This window comes from Pelophylax lessonae (assembly GCF_965119305.1).
Source record: "Pelophylax lessonae genome assembly, chromosome: 7".
NCBI classification, from domain to species: Eukaryota; Metazoa; Chordata; class Amphibia; order Anura; family Ranidae; genus Pelophylax; species Pelophylax lessonae.
Window position 1 is genome coordinate 121,992,030 of NC_138774.1, and position 18,178 is coordinate 122,010,207.

The 18,178-nt window shown below is 42.1% G+C and overlaps 1 protein-coding gene across 2 annotated transcripts in view; it reads right to left on the reverse strand.

Moving 5' to 3' along the window:
* Positions 1-2,794: 2,794 nt before the first annotated feature.
* The window catches only part of MOSPD1 (motile sperm domain containing 1), a 79,738-nt gene continuing 64,354 nt past the window's right edge, over positions 2,795-18,178 (reverse strand). For both annotated transcript variants that reach the window (XM_082262549.1, XM_082262548.1), the window contains one exon: positions 2,795-3,077. In XM_082262549.1, coding sequence (XP_082118675.1) covers positions 3,046-3,077 — 32 coding nt within the window. In that variant the 3' untranslated portion in view covers positions 2,795-3,045. The remainder of the gene's footprint in view (positions 3,078-18,178) is intronic.

Below are 18,178 nucleotides of genomic sequence, written 5' to 3' on the forward strand. Positions count from 1 at the left end.
GATCAAGGCGTGGGGCCAGACGGTGAAGCTGGCGTGCCCTAGTTACCTTGGTTTCTCACCTTCTGCCCCCTTGTGGATGAATCCCAGACTTCCCCATTTTTACCACCTCCCGGACCCTGGGGTATGGGCTGCTGTTGGTATAAAGACGTTGGGGGACGTTACCACCGAGGGTGCACTGGTCCCCTTTGACACCTTACGTTCCCGACATGACTTACCCACGACTTATTTCTTCCGTTTCTTACAGCTGCGGCACGCTTTCCAGAGTCAGTTTGCAGATCTCCGGATCGAGCCAGTGCCGTCGGACCTGGAATTGATGTTGACTAACCCTGACCTTAGTAAAACACTGTCTACTGTCTACAAGGAACTGTTCCGCCTCACCCCTCCGGGGATTGTGCGCTGCAAGCAGCGCTGGACGGAGGATATTCCTGACTTGCAGGGGGACGACTGGGATGACCTGTGGACAGATCCCTTTAAACACCTGGTGGCGGCTAGAGATAAGTTCATCCAATTTAAATTTCTCCACAGAGTGTATTATACGCCTGCCCGCCTGGCCAGGATCTTTCCGTCGGTGTCCGCTGAGTGTTGGCGATGTTCGGCTGCCCCAGCGGATGCCCGACATGTATTTTGGGACTGTGCTCTGGTTCAGCGCTACTGGTCGGAGGTCGTCTCCTGCCTTGGAAGGGTGCTTATGACTCCGGTTCCGCTGACCCAGAGCGTCTGTCTCCTGGGCCTGGTGGAGGAGGTGGTCCCCTCGGTGGCTCATAGGACGCTGTTGATTATACTACTGTTTTATGCCAAGAAGGCCATCCTACTACACTGGAAAAAAGTGTCACCCCCTTCGATACCCTTCTGGAAGGGGCTGGTGAACGCTGTTTTACCTTTGTATAAGGCCACTTACGAGTCCCGTGGTTGTCTCCGGAAGTTCGAAAAGGTGTGGAAGGCATGGGTGGAATCCACCGAGACGGCGGGCTAATTGTGAATGGGAAGTGTCTGTATCTTATGGTTTATTTGGGCCCGCACTCTCACTGGTTCTTTTCTTTCAGTCAGGAAACCTCTGCTATTTCTGACCTGTAACTTTGTGTTCTGATCCAGTTGTCATGTATGTTTTTTTTTTTTTTTGTTGTCCTGTACCCCTGGGCCTGGGGGGGGCGGTCTGGACGGGTTATGCTGTCCCGGCCGCGCCCGGCCCCCTATGCTTTACTCGGTTCTATAGGTAAGCTGCCAGGGTTGGGAGGGTGGGAGGGGTGGGTTGGGAAGGGTTGTTGTGCCGTCCCGCCATGTTAGGGACTGGTGTTTGTCACTGTCTGTATTTTTTTTCTTGTTATAAAACAATAAAAAGAATTTTTCAAAAAAAAAAAAACATGGCACCTCATGGCAAAGAACTCTCTGAGGATCTGAAAAAAAGAATTGTTGCTCTAAATAAAGATGACCTAGGCTATAATAAGATTGGCAAGACCCTGAAACTAAGCTGCAGCATGGTGGCCAGGACCATACAGCTGTTTACCAGGACAGGTTCCACTCAGAACAGGCCTCGCCATGGTCAACCAAAGAAGTAGAGTGCACTTGCTCAGCCTCATATGCAGGGGTTGTCTTTGGGAAATAGACGTATGAGTGCTGCCAGCGTTGATGCAGAGGGTGAAGGGGTGGGGGTCCCCCTGTTGATCCTGTTGTTATTCTTTAGCTTCCTTTACCAGACCAATCTGTGCAGCAAAAGAGGACGTTAGAGGTTGAGACAGACTTTTTAACAATGACAGGGGTACTTACAATAATCAAGTTAAAACCTTTATCCCAAAAGGGAAAAATGGTTTCTGTAACTGCTCATATTGTTCTGCTAACACCACCCACTTTAGACAGCGCTGCTATCCAAGAGTGGACCGTTACCACAAAGGAACCACTCTAGAGTTGCTCGGATAGCTCAGATAGCTATTCAGAGAGCATTTAACAATCAGTGAGGAGGTGTTCTATTACCTGCTTTATCCCCTTGAACCCCACATTAGCACAGTGCAACAATGTGCATTGCATGTGTTTGGGGGGGTGCCCCGATTCAATTGAACAATAGTGTTCAGTGGACAGCACTGCCCACTAAACACGACAGCAGGGATAACTTTTGTCGCAACATGGCATATGTATTCCCTGCTCTGCTGCCTTTGCAACATAAGAAGGAGCGGTTGGGGCAGTAAAAACGTGGCTCAGCCATGTGGTTTCCCCTCCCCCACCAAAACACAAGTGTAAAGGAAGCTTAGACAGGAAGTGTGTTACAGCATTTTGTGGACTGTGGGCTGTTGAGTGTTGTCAGCCTCGCCCAGTGTCTTTTGCTAAACTACTCAATACTCCCACTCTCAGATTTCTACAACATCAAGGTCAAGGCATCAAGGCTTATCATTCTGTAGTTCAAGATAAGAACTAGGAATATGCTTTTTGAGATAATACAGGAATGCTGTCTAAGATGCAGAGTAGCTCTGAATTTCTGACAAGTTCAACTGTTTTGTTTTTTTTTTTGCACTTATCAAACAAACAGATACAACAAAATGTTTCCATTGGTTTATAAAACAGACCAGAGGAAGCAGGGTTTGCATACACTAGTTTGGCACCCCTGGCAACATGTATAGGTGCCTTTTGTAAACATTAAACATTCGATTATGATATAAATGAATAGCTAGATCAATATTTTCATTTTTGTTATTTTTAATATTATTGAAAAATGAAAGACAAACAAAATGTAAAAAAATGACCATTCGTTTTACAATAAAATTCTTGTACAGGCATACATATAAAATGCGTTTTTTTTTTCCCCCAGATTTCTCTCATAGACTTCATAAAACAAAGATTCTCGGCTGTCTGTTACAAAGTCACTGATAAAATGGTTATGTCATTATGTCATTCAATTACAGTAATACAGAGTTAAAATATATTGTACTTCTGCCATTTTATCTTAAAACCACTGCTATTCCTGCATATAGGGCGAGCTCTGCAGACATGACAGCTGAATGCGGTCCTCATGATGAAGTGATCAGACACAGTCACAGTTCATGTAAACTAGAACCTTCATGTTCGAAGAACAACCATTGTTATAAGACCTGCAAGACAGAGAAAAATGATAAGGTGCTTTGCTTTAGGAAACCAATCACTTTGAATAAGAAATACATTTAAGAAAACAAGGACAGTAAAAGCCTGTAGGTTAAGATGATCATACATTAATCAATCTGATTGTTCAAACTCCTTTAGATTTACCATCACTATGTATACATACAAAGGTTTACCTGTTTTGATTTAAATTAAATTAATTGTTTAGGTTGTCTCTGTTTACATAGCTTTGGTAAGCTTAAGGCTACATTCACACGCGTTTTTTACCGCGATTTTACCGCGATTTACAGGCGTTTTTTGTGCAGGCGTTTTTAGATTGAATAGAGACCAATGGAAAACGGCTGTAATCTGCCCAAAAAGAAGCTCATGTACTTTTTTGAGCGTTGGGCGTTTTGCTCACAGCGTCAAAACACTCAGATGTGAACAGGGGCCATTGAAATGAATAGGATTTGTCTTGTTGGGCGTTTTGAGAGCTGATCCTAGAGCAGAAAAACTCCCCAAAAACGCCCACATGTGAACGGAGCCTTCAGGAAATCGATTTATTTATTTATTGTTACTGAAGAATGTACAGCATTTGTTTAAGTGCCTGTGTGCATAGGCACATTACAATTATTGGGCTGTATGTTAGGTCCGTAAAAAAAAAAAAAAAGCTGTACTGAGCTTTTTCAAGCTGCAGTATGCAAGAGGCCTTAAGCAGGCCATAGACGATTCGAATTTCGTACGATTGATCGTTCGATAAACGAAAGCGGCACTCGTGCACATCATCGAGTGTACCATCAATGTGAGCCGAAAATCGTACGTCAAAACACTATTTTTTGTGCCTTTTAACCACATCTCTACCGGACACACTCCCTACTGTTCTGTGTTTTGTTAGGCAAAATCATACAACTCCCCCACTAATGATACGAAATTCGGCCGATTTTCGCAAAAAAACCCAACATGTTGGATATGTGAATTTTTGCTGTCGTACGAAAATCGAACGTTTTACATACCACACTAACGATACAAAAATCGTTCGATAACACTGCCATTTACGATTTTCGAACGAAATTCGAATCGTCTATGGCCTGCTTTAGTCTAGCTCAAGAGAGGCAGCCTTCCTTTTGAATGGTTGTAGCTTTTATTTCATTACCCCTAAAACATGATAAATATTGACTCTATGCAAATACACCAGCCTCTCTTGACCATGGGTTGGTGGCACCCTAGGGTTCCAACAGCGGTTTCTAGGAGTTGTTGAAACAGTGGTGACTGACCTCCTATCTAATGCTGCCTATATAGTTTTGGGGCTGATGTCACTCAGTAGAGCCAACAGCGTGGAACTAATGCAGCTTTTTTCTCATCTCTCAGATAATCACTGACAACAATGATAATGTTAGCTGTCTATAACCATTTCGCTGGTGGGGCCTTTTGTTTTGTTTTTTTTGTTAGATCACATCTTAGGCCTGAAGATTACTTAAAACCTCCAAAACATTATACATTTTCTGAAAGCAGATATCCTGAAGAATAAAATAATGACAGTTGGATGACATCTTCATTCACATGTAGAAGTGATTAAGTTGCTTTACAGCTGTCTGAATCACTTCTACTACACAGCTGGCAGACAGAAGGTAAAATGTAAACAGACTTTTGGCTGCCATAGTGGCTCGTAGTTTGTTTACATGCCAAGTGCTGCCACCAACATAATAGTTACAGTATGTCATCGAAAAGGTAACGATTGCCATTATTACAACTTCCTACCAATATAACAGCACATTCTTTCCACGGAAATCTCTCCTTCTTACAGTCAGTTCTTCCACTCTATAATCCTCTCCCTGCCTCATCTCACTAACTACCTAAGTTTAATTATTATTGCTGTGTATGCTTGTTTGTGCCTTTTTTTTTCTCAGAGATTGTCTTAACATTTTGCTAAAACCTTATGTATTAATACTGCTTGAACCTTGAAAAAGGGGTTACATATTCTGTACGTACCAATACTTACGGGACTCTTACGAGATCCCTGAATCGGAATGTTTTCGATATATACAAATTTGTCACTCTATGGAGTTTCTTACGAAACATCATGAATACCCATTATTGTCCACTGCTTTTAGGACCAGATGTCGAACCAACCCTACTACTCAGGTTCTGATCTCCTTGTTATATTCCTCTATATTGAACAATACTGGACCACAAATCCCTATGTACTGTGACAAATGGACAAAAGACCGTGGTTCCGTTCCACAGCCAGGCGACTGGCGTACAATGTGGAAGGCCCTGTTTAAATCTTCTCGTAATGTCCTGGCTCTTGAAAATTCTTTCAAAGATATGCATTGGTATTTTACCCCAGCTAGGATCACAAAATGCCTACATCATACCCGTCCAACTGCTTCCGAGGTTGCCCAGATTTGGGCGATATAAAACATATATGGTGGACCTATCCCAAGGTTCGGAGGTTATGGATTGGGGTATACACATTGGTCGATACAGTTCTCCATGTCAATTTACAGGGAGACCCATGGGAAGCACTTTTACATAAATCTATTGCAGATGTTACCCATCTTGAATACACCCTAATTACTCACATTTTTATGGAAACAAAGCAAGCTATAGCGTGGTCATGGAAAACACCACTTCTTTGCTTTGAAGAGGTTAAACGGTTCGCTCATTATCAAAGATTGACGTCAATCCTTGAGGACAAGTATGACAAATTCCAACGGACCTGGCAGCCCTAGATAGACCACTTCACACCTTCTCAAATGACCTCCATATTCTTAGAACTGTAAAGGTTCAATGTACAGCTTAAAAACCCCTGGGATGCCCGCCCCCCTCCCTTCACTATTTTCCTTCCCTTCCTCTCTCTATTTTTCTATCCTTCCTGCTTATTGCTTTTACGTGCTTCCTCCCCTCTTTGTTGAGCTCCTGTAGGCTCTGAATGAACAGAGTAGGCCGTGGCCGTCTATTTTTTTTGCGCCGGGCTCTCCTATCCCTCAATAAGCGATTGATGCCAGGAAGACCGGTGCAGCTTTCTCCGCTGGAACCTTTGCAACATAACTCATTTATCAATTTGAAGTGAGGAAAACACCCTCTAAAAGGCCTTGTTTATGGGTTCATCTTCCCTAAATCCATCTGGCCTTTTATACTCAAGGGACCTGTTGTTGGCCTCTTCCCAGGATCCTTGAGGGACAGGCTCCAACACAGCACACTAAAAACAGTGTGCCATCTCCAGCACTGAAAACACACATTTCTCCCGTCTGCCTATCCTGTTATCTCTATACCTTTTGTGATGAGTGATTAGCTCTCTTTTAATACACGGCTTTCCAGTCTATACAAGTGACTCTAGTGACACGAACAAAGCAATATCCATTAGAACCCTGAAGAAGGGTACCCTTGAAACGCTTTGGGTCTTTCTGGAACGTATGTGCTTTGTGTAGTCACTTTTTGTACATGACCTACTTTTGCTAGCCGTGATTTGTTTTAAGTTTGGTCTATTTATTGTATGCAATTGTTTGTATGCGATTTTTAATGTTTGTATAATAAAATCATTTTTTACTCTTAATCTATATAGTTTATACTGCTTTAGATGTTTAGGTTGCCTGCACATCCCACACCCTAGGGTAACTTTTTTTGTTTTTGTTTTTTTTTTTGTTTGTTACAATTTTTGGGATGATGGCCACCTACATCTAGGTACTCATGATATGGCAATTTGGTCTGTCATATCCCTCAATAATGTCACAGAATCTCTAGGACATCAGTGGTCTTATGCATGATATTGATTTGATTGCCTGGATGTTGTCCTTATGGCAAAAAATTGTGGGGGCTTCCGTGCTACAGAGTAATATGATCACTTATATCAAAGCAAAAAATGAATAAAAGCAGCCAGCATAAGTTTGTTGATTTAAAAAAAAATAAAATAAAAAGTCTGTATGCAGCGCTTCAATAGGTTAAATGCAGTCCATATTCTATGATGAATGAAAGAAGATGAGACACTGCATCAGCTTTAGTGTGAGTTTACAGCACACCACACCACACCACACCACAGTGACAATCCAATCTCCTTACCAGAAGAGGGATAAAGCAGGCATAAACAGGAATCTATGTAGCAACAGGTTTGATCAACAGGTGGACAACTCCACACTAATAACACCAAGACTGGAAAAGCTTGCCTCAATCCTCTTTTACCATACAGGATTGCAATAGGAACATCCAATACTTGGGATCACTTTGTTCACTTCCCCCATTTACAGGTACAGTGTCACCATAATAAAATGAAGCAATACATAGTGAAGCCCGTAATAAGCATGATGAATTTTATTAAAATTGTACATACAAATCATAAAAACAAGCAAAAATGAGTCAAATGCCGTGGCTCATAGCGTGCTTGTATCTCCAGGGACCCGTCAAATGTGTTTCGTCCAATAGGGCATGGTCAGAGGTGTCTGATGATACCCTATTGGACAAAATGCATTAAGTGGGTCCCTGGAGACACAAGCACGATATGAGCCACAGCATTTGACTAATTTATGCTTGTTTTTATGACCTTTTTGTATGTACAATTTTATTAAAGTTCTTTATGCTTATTACGGGATTCACTATGTATTGCTTCATAAAAAAGGGTAGCTGTGAATGGGAGAGTGAACATAGTGATCCCAAGTATTGGATATTCCTATTGGAAGAGGATTGTGGCAAGCTTTTCCAGTCTTGGTGATCGTCCACCTGTTGATGTAAGCTGTTGCCACATAGATTCCAGTTTATGCCTGCTTTATCCATTTTTTGGTAAGGAGATTGGATTGTCACTGTGGTGTGATGTGCTGTAAATTCACACTGAAGCTGGTGCAGGGTCTCATCTTCTTTCTTTGATCATAGAATATGTACTGCATTTCTCATGAACAAACAACTCTTATGTCTTATATGCTCAACTTTCTCTTACAAATTGATGTTCCGTACATCCTGCCTTATCCATGTCCTATTACAGTATAGGATTGTTGCCGCTCTCACTTTGCTTTTGGGCAGCAATATTTGTACAAAGTGCAGTGATATTTTATATTTACACTTCATTTCTGTACCACTTTTACTTCTCTTGTTATACTGAAAAATGTAAATAAAATCTCCGTAAAAGAAGGGGGTACACCCCAAGAGCTCCTGAAAATTTGGACGTTTGGTGTAAATAACAAAAGTATCATTAACATTACTCAATTGTTCTTGTCAGCAGCAGCAAAAGGGTTAAGAGTAGCATTCTTATGACAAACTACTAATGTAACAGAACATTCTTGCAATGACCACCAATGTAAGGAGGGCCTTTACTGATCACCAATGTACGGTGGTTCTTTGCTGACCACCAATATAATGGTCCCTTCTCCATTAACCACCAGATCAAGAGGGTGCTTCTCCACTGGCCACAAATAAAAAAAAAAAAATAACAAAAAAAGATTCCCATCACAACTGTAATGGCCCCTTCTCTACTAACCACCAATATAAGGGGGCCCTTCTCCACTGGCTGTCTATGAAATGGGGCCCTTCTCAGCTGACCACCAATAAAAAGGGGGCTCTTCTATCACTAACCAACAATGTAAGGGGATCCTGCTCCATTGACCACCAATGTAAAGTGGCCCTTCTCCACTGTATCAGTGTAAGGGGGGCTTTTTTCCACTGACCACCAATGTAAAAGGGCCCCTCTCAACAAGCATGAGAGAACACTACACACTTCAGTTTTTTTTTTTTTCATATACATTTCACAATTGTTACTGAAAATAATTGTTTGTATAGAGCAAAGGTTGTTAAAAATGATCAATCTTAGGATACTTGATGTATGTATGTCATATTCTTTTTAATCACTATTATATCAATGACTTACTGATCACCCTAAGCAGTAGATCTTTTTAGCATGGGTTCTCTAAGAGCTAAGCATTATTTTAGGGGTTCTGTTGGGAAAAAATGATTGATAAAAGGCAGGTCTACACAACCATTAATCTATAAATCTAAATACAGAAATATCCTGCTTCTTCTTTGGACCTATACTGTACATATAGAGAGAGCCAGATTTAACTGTCCTCATGAAAGACCCCAAAAATAATTTTCTTTGGGTGAGCAGCCTACAGGAAAGCAACCATCTAGATTTTCCTAAATCTATACAAAAATAGGATTTTTGACTGTAGATTCCTTTTCTTGAACTATGTTACAGGACTCAGGAAATGGTTAATTTGCAGAGCATTAAGATATGCTCTATCTCCTGGTTATTGGACTCTGGAAAACAGCAAAGCCTAAATTAGCCTTGCAAAACCCTTTAACTCCCAGCATTGCCTCAGTTTTACATGTGAGAATCTAAGCAGCGATTCCCTTCAATTAGCTGCAGGATGTAGCCCCTTTGTAAGCAACAGGAGGCTGCCAGCCCAGCTCCCGCTGGTAATTGTTGCCATTCACAGGTAATCGCTCATACAGTAATAACCTGTGAGTCTGCATCCAGGGTTGATCACTCGCAGGTGATTAATGCATGAGCGATTACATGACCGCGATTAGCTGCAGGAGCTAGCAGCCTCTCATTGCTTTCAACGGGGCTGTCTTCCACAGCTAATTGTTGGGAACCCCTGCTGGGGTTCTGTCATGTAATTGGTGTGGGGCCCATTCGCCAGTGTGAACCTGCTTCCTGTGATGTACTAAAAGAAAATAATTTAAATCAAAAATCCTATTTTTTTTTGTACGTCAGACACTGAATATGATGAATTCTCAGACCACTAGGATATTCCAAAGCAATCCCATGTGATGGGTGAGCAGTACAGCCAACAGGTCCAACCTATTGGTTGAGCCAGATGGACTTGTGTCTTTTTTCAACCTAACTATGTAACCAAAAAAACACCACAACATGGACCAAAAAGAGTGCTATTAGACAAGGCCCCTACAGGGCCACCTAGAGGACTTGTCAATCAAGCACATCTGTTGGAGTGAGCCTTTAAAGGAAAAGGGGAACCTTCCCCCTCAGGTCATGCACCTGAGTAATAGGTTGCTGAATTTACCTAGCAATTGTGGATCGACCGTCTCCCTTCCAGTCACCATGAGGCAACACAAACAGGGAATCAGATTGATGAATCAAGAATATGTAAACCATATGCACAACCCTAACCACATCCAAACAGTGGAAAGCAAAATCTTTAGCATGTTTAGGAGCCAGACAAAATATTGGCAACACAATATCTTAATTTAAATGTGAAGTTGGGGAGCCATCATGTAAAGGAACCATAAAAAATGGCTCCTTTACATGATAAGGCAAAAGTTAAGAAACCCTCCTAACAGAGGTAATAGCCATGAGAAAGGCAAGCTTACTGGAAAGAAGAGGGAGAGAAATGACAAAATAAGGTTCAAAGGAGCGGCCTTTGAAGGATCGAATAAACCAAAAAAGGATCCCACAGAGTCAACGGAGAACATACAGGTGGAACAATGTGAGTCACAAACTGGACAAAAGCTTTGACAAAGGAATGGAAACCCATCCCACAGAGTACTTTCTGGGGTGAAACTTCCTCCCTTCGCACCAAGCAAAGTATGCTTTCCAGGTGCAGTGGTAAACCTTGTAGGAAGATGTTTTTCCTGCCAGTGAGGGAGGCCAGAAAATCAACCCGAAAGCTTTCAGTCCTTCAGAACCTGGGCTTCAATAGCCAAAGCATTAAAGCCAGTGATCATAAACCAGGATAGAACACGGTTCCTAGAGAAAGAAAGTCTAGACAATCCAGTAGTGCCAACAAAGTCTGCTAGGAGTCTGCCTGTGTCCAAGTACCAGGCCCTCATTGGCCAATTTTGTGAGAATCACCGAGATGCACGTAAATTGGGTTGAACTGACGGCATGGAGTCACAAGGATATCCAATGCAAAGGTTCTAAGATCCTTGGTCTTAGACAAAAATCGGTCCAGTTTATGCTTGAATGTAGATGCCAGAAGATCTACATTGGGTATTCCCTACTGAATGACCAAAACAACTCCTGGTGCAGAGACCATTCTCCAGGATTCAGATGTTGATGGCTTAAGGAAGTCCGCTTGCCAATTTTTTAAACCTGTAATGTACACCATGGATAGGGCCAGAGCTTGATCTAATTCTCCCAGCCCAACCACACAGAAATGTAATGCTTTTGTAAATGGTTGTCTAGCTGAAAGATCTGGATGAAGGGCACCAAACATGCAAAACGACGCTTTGAAGATGGATTCAATTTTTATTTCTGCAGGGTCCTTAAACACCAGAACATAATCCCCAGGACTGTAAGCATTTTATACAGGTGAGTCAGTGTGGGGTCAAAAACATGGAATGTGCAATTTTTGTATAGCTTTTTGCTTCCTTCCATCGCATATTGTAGCGTGAACAATTTTTGGGGCACAAAAACCTTGCCCAGATGAGGCAAGTGCTTGTACAATTCCTTTTCAGTATGAGGGTGTAGTAGAAAGGATTTGGGCCAGAGGACACTGACAATGACAGTTCTTATGGACCACCTCACTGTGGCCTTTTGGGCTTGGGAAATGTTTAAAGATTAAGTCTTCTCCAGTGAAGTATTGTTTGCCTCAGAGGAACCCACTTTCTCAGACCTTCCTTCCTCGTCTTCCTTGTCTTCCAACCCTAAGAAGGGTGGAAGGGGGAATTCACAAAGCAGCTCCTGCAGGGACAGAGATCTGGAATGCTTACAACCCCCTGTCCTAAATCCTAATGGATATCTTCTAAGTGTTCCAACACAGTGGACAAAGCAGAAGAAAATTAATGCTTGGATATAAACCTGAGAAAGCAGCCCCTAAAGGAGTAAATGAAAAACTGGATGCTGATTGAGATCCAGAGCCAGTCTTTTGCCCCATGGAACAACTTGTAGAGGAGAAGACTGATACCAGCACTATGATGGGCTTAAGTCCCCCAAGTTTGCTCTCTTCCCGATTGAATTCCACCTGTGCTTTCAGAAGAGGTGTGCTACTTACAACCGGATACAGTGGGGAGTGTTAGCCTTTCATTGTCCTGCTACTGGGAGGTCTGAGGTTCCCAGGTGCTTCTTGTGCTTTGTGGGAATGTGTGGAACAAGGTCATTGTCTCAGATCCAAAGTGCCAAATTCCAAGATGGTGCCCACACATGCACAGTCTCACCCAGCTGATCACACATGCAAATCAGCCATGCAGGACAATGGCACCCTCTGTTTTCCACAGGCGCCCTAACCAATCACACACCTCCACTCCCTTTAGCAGCAGGTGATCCCTGGCAACCATGCCTGCTTCAACAGAGCCTGAAAGCAAGAACACAACGACGGTTCAATTATTTACAGTGTGAACGTCTCAGAGTGGCTTGGCCTTCCCTTTTTAGGTCAGGCATGATCGCAGAGTCTTCAGGGACTGAGCTGCACTGCGGCAGACCAAGGCCCTGGACTTGTATCGTAAAATATCAGCTAGCTCATGCATTGCAACTCCCTGCCAAGGGGGGTGCTTTCCGCAGGGTTCATTGTGTGTAGCAGTTTACAGGTTGTTCCTGTTCTTCTTCCATGGGTCTGCCAGGGTTTACAAGAGCACCAAGGGTTCAGTAGCTGAATGCAAATTTCCTTAAACTCTTATAGATCTAAACTGTATAACATAAGGGGAAGCTTTCTCACCAGAGACATCTAATGTCACTAGCAATGCTGGGAGTGAGAGGAATTATGAAGGGCTGAATTGTGCTTTGCTACTTGCCAGTGTCCAATCACCTGGTGGTACAATATAGCCCAATGGTCTAAGAATTAACCATTTTCTTTGTCCTGTTATTGTATAATTAAGAAAATATTTTTTTATTTCTCAGCATACATTGGTTCTCTTCCAGACATTCATCTTCAGTATCTGCATTAGTAAGTGAAACACAATAGTGTACATTTTTGGATTGTAAAATACAAACTCACCTCCTCCCTATCCCTTCCTAGCAGGGACCTCTTTCCATAAGTTCAAATGGTTAATAGGAGAGCATGCTGCATGCATCAAACTGCAGATGTGGAAGGACCAGAGGGAATAATAGCATTTCCAATTTAAGTTAATATGCTAAGTGTAGTATCTTTTATACTCATCTAAAGTACTCTATTACATTTCACTTATTTATACTGGGCTGCCGAAGGAGGTTACTGGGTTTTTAGATAAAGTTACACTTGTTCCTTAAGAAATGGCAAAAGGAACCAATAAGATTGCTGACAGAAATACTGTCAAGTACAGCATTGTATTATTTGATACATAAAAAGGTGAAAGGGGACGGTTTATCTCTTAGCATTCTTCTGAGATTCTGGTGCATTGTACTACCCATTTTCAGCCTTCAGGTGTCAGTGTCACTATTGTATTTTTTGCTAAGGGCTCCCTGCTGCTTAGAAAAGGCACTGCACTACAAATTAATTGATTGACCTCTGATTCCCAACAGTCAAAAATTAACTGTGGTGGTTTTGAGCAATCTTTACTGAAATTAAGAAATTTGCTAGGGAACAGGTACAATCTCAGTGTGCAACTCTATACTTAGTGTTTTACTTACCTGAACTGCAGCTCTATTGAGACCTTTACTGCATAACTTGCATGGCACAACTCAATCTTACTTCAAAAAAACTTCCCAGTTCTGCATTGCAAAAACACTGCACATGGGTGGCATGTAGTCATCAGACATTTAAAGGAGTGTTAGCAGGTTGTGGGGCTGTGGACAAACATTCCAATGAAGTCCATGTAGTTCAGGCCATCAATACAGGGGATGCAGTGTTGGGTTGGGAAGAATTTGAAGCTAAGCTGTGTGGTGCGAGACAAGCTAGAGCTGCTAGATAGTGAAGATAAAGCTAGCAGGACCCATTGCAAAACTGTGAAACAAAAATGCAACAGCAGAACAGTGGTTTTCATCATGGGATGTTCCCTCTTATGCTCTGATCAATACCCTTTACCTAAACCTTATTCTGTCCCTCACACTTGTAATGTACCCATGGGAATAAATATATGATGCAGTCTGTAACTAGCATTAACACAGCAGTTTTTGTTTAAATAAGTTCCCCCGTAATGTAGATTTGTTAGAGCAGTAACAACAACAGGTCTAAGCCACATGAATAAAGGCTGACCCTGTTGTAAGCAAGTATAATATGGTCTGTCTCTTTTCCCTTCTGTTTGGCAGCTTGACCTGTTACAGGAAGTTTATTACGCTCACAGTTACACTTTAACCTCCCCTACACTTGGACCCATTAACCATTAAGGTACAATGTGCCACTTTATCTCCTGCTGGTATTCAAACTCCCTAAGGCTCTAAAACCACATTTTTTATCTTATTTTATTTTTTCGGGGGTAATGGTAAGCGTAAACTTACAAAGACTCTATCCTTTATCCTCTTTCGTATACAAAATGTTTTGATTCTTCTCCTGCCCCACTTGGAAAGATGTCCCGTCACTTCCTTTCCCTGTAACGCCATCCTCAGCACAGGAAGAGAGATGAAATCTCTACAATGGGGAGACACACAACAAAAAAATGTTTGCCCTTTCCCACTACACCTACAGCAAAGCAAAAATGGTTTGGGAATAAACTGGGTTTGGTTTTAACTGAATCATCCACCCTAGCTTAACCTATAACTTATTATGTCGTTAATCCAATAACTCTTAAAAATAATAAAAGCACATAATTTTGCAAGTAAAAAAAAAAAGTGCATTACTATTTTTTACACAGGAGCCTGAAAAGTATTGCTCCCGTGATCAAAAAATCAAATGTGCAACATCAGGCTCCTGCATAGTCTCCCTCCAGCTTTTTGTCTGTACCTCCATACGGTTTTCAGTTAGAAAGGTGGAGGAAGATTCAATGGACAAATACACTGGGGTTGAGGAGGGGGCAGGTACTAGAACATGTTACACCCCTGCACTGTTTATGCTATATTTATATGCTATATTATACAATATATACTCCTAATCAAAGTGTTTATTGTCTCAACGATTGCTGGTTGTTAAGTACATGCTGAATTTTTTAAGAGATTCCTGCTTAGGGATAGTTTGTATGCAAAAAAACATATATAAGGAAAGGTTAGCCCTTCCACCATCTCATTTCTCTAGGTGCCCCAGGTCTTTCACAGTCATAGTAACACCTTGACTTAACCTCAACCTGATCTTTTCTATAATCTTAACCAATAAATTAACTTTGACTTAATCTCGCTCTCCTTAAAACAGCGTACTTACTACCCCATAGGCACTGATCGTGTTCTGTGCTGTATCTTTACACTCCCAAGGCTGAGATTTTACTTAGTAGTGATATTACTACCAAGATAAAATTGATTTTCCAGGGTGGCATCTCCAACCTATGTTTTACAAATGTTGTGTTTTTAGTGATCTACTGCTGCAGTGACATGCAGAACAAAGCTATATCAACTCTGTCCACCCAGGCACATAGGATATTATCCCGTTTGTGGTGATATGTGATATTATTTTAAAATGTGGAGCTGTTGAAATCGCTAAAATAGAACTAACAGGCATTTTACCTCCAATCCTTGCACTGGGAGAGCAACTAGTACATTGTAGACCATGTCCGATTTTTTTTTAAGATACATCGACCTCTTCCAAGACATAATGCTAAACAGCTTACATAGAATATGAGAAGCTCTTATTGCATCATAATGAAAGTTTAGTTTTTTTCCAGGTTAAGACCTGTACAGCTATGAGATGCTAAAAAGTAGTAGTCACACATGGGTCTATTTTTGCGTTGCATTCCCTAAACAGTAAGATTTTCTCACCAAAATAATTATTGTTTTCTTTAAATATTTCAAAGACATTATGTTATGTGGCCAGTTTAGATCAAATTATGCCGATTTCTACAGTATTTACGCAGTTAAAAGTTTCTAATATAGAGTTAAAGAATGGTGAAACTTGTCAGACTATTACTTAACCACAAAATGAAGGATTGTTAAACTAACTTCATAAGCAAGACCAAACAGGTCTTCAAATATCCTAATGCAATAGTTTAGTACAGCCACTGCCTGGCCTGTATCCTAGCATTGTAGGTTACACATAGATAATGTCAGAGATGATGCCAAGATTTGTCTTTAACTTTACATCTGAATGCCCTGTTCCCTGACCACAGTCTATTGTACTGAATGTTTTATTGGAAGATTAGCTACCTGACTAAATGGAACAGAATGTGGGGATTTGTACTAACAAAGAAAAACAAGTCAATAGCAAGTCTACCCACAACATCCTGACCGTAACTGAGCAAGACCTGAGACATGTGCTACTTATACAATATAGTCTACTGACTCCAGTTCTTTGCTTTGGCTTTGTCTGTGTGAAATATGTACAAAGTAAAAAGGTTTCATAAAGCGTGTAAAGATCCGGGGCGAATAAATTCAAATTGTGCATGCGATTCGAAGAAGTAGTGGCAGTCCAGACTGCATTTTTAGGGTGCATGGCAACCCAATTTTATTTAAAGGAACAGAAAGGTAAAAAAAACAGCAATTTCCCTCGCAGGGGCGTTCCACTATTACTATATTTTGTTAATTCAGCCTCCTGGCCTACTCACTTGCCACACGGCTGCTTCAGGCCTCACGCCTTGGTCTTAGGTCTGCCCTTCAGACCAACACAAGTGCCCTTCGGCTCCCTTGTAGCTTCCTTAGGATCAGCTTCTTGCTGTGCTGTCGCAGACTACATCTGCCTCCTGTAGATATGTACGCTCCAACTGCCACTTGCAGCCTCTCTCTTTCCCTCAGAGATGGCGGAAGCCCTCCTGACTCCCATACACAGACCTAGTGTCTGTAGGGTGGGGTCCTCCTGACTCCTGGGCCAGACCTCCTGTCTTCCCGGGTGCAGCTGTCTCCAACTGGGAGCCCTGAGTACTAACCCTGGGAAGAATATGAACCCAACCCACAGGTGTGCAATTAGCAGGCCTGTCTTTGCAAAAAATCAGGTGTAAATTACTAACACACAGTGAACCAGGGTTGCCTCTCTACAGTATTTTAACAGAAATAGGATGGAAGCGCACTCCTAGGTAAGTGCTAGAGTGAGTGTATATCGTTTTTGGTTTCTCTGCATTACAGGGAGACAGCTAGGCAAATTTATAAGCTTTCTGCTTAACAGAGAGCTGTGATTGTGTAGCAGAGGCTGCTCAGTGTGCTCTGGTGCTGCTCATTCTGTCTTGATGTTTCACACTGATCCAGTAGCAATGGAGTATACTGTATAGTGGGTAAAAACTTGCAGATGAGAGCATGGGATGTTAGTATAGCCCTGCCAATTAGAAGGGGATGTGCCCCAAGACATGCTGGGTGACTGTATGTATATTTGAAGAGCACATGGGCTGTGGGCCAGTCTTTCTCTACAGAGAGAGGTCCAGGAGGGGAAGAGGCTGCGGCCTCTCCCCAGCACAGGCTGCCATGCGGCCTCAGGTGGCCCTGAAACACTGAAGTTGAAACCCATGGTTCTCTTGCAAGCCGACTGAAGGAGGATGTCCACGGATCCTGTCTGGTATTAAGGAGGAAGGTGACTTGCGGCCAGGGCCTTGTGAGTACAGACCCCCCTAAAGGGATCCTAGAGACTGTTGTTGCTAAAATCCCCCTTAGTGCTAGGAGTCAGCATACTGGGTGTAAGCTAAAGGGGACACTACCTTCTACCACAAAGGGACTTGCTTAATTCTGTACAGCCTGCTGCATAGTGCAGCGACAGTCTGCTACACAGTTCTATTGAAGAAGTTGTCCTCACTTGTGAATAGTTCATTTAGAGCAGTGGTCCTCAACTCCGGTCCTCAGGGCCCACTAATGGGCCAGATTTTAAGTATTACCTTGGGGAGATGCAGACTAGAGTACCGCAATCACTGAGCAGCAAAATATATCACCTGGGATGTATTTCAGTTATCTTGCAAATCTGGCCTGTTAGTGGGCCATGTAGGCCAGGGTTGAGGACCACTGATTTAGAGTATCCTACTAAATCCCTTCTCCTATCCAAGTTCTCTAAATAAAATACAAAAAAACATCCCCTAGACTGGTTAGAGACAACGAGCGGAAGAGTGTGTGCACCTGGCTGTGTCAAAATAACCGGTAACTGGCTGTAGATTAATAATTTGGAGACCCGGGCACAATTATTTTAAGCGGCTTGTGCGAGGGTAACGCTACAATGATAATAGATTTCAGTGCAGTTACATGGTTCAAAGTGCAATTCCAACCAAC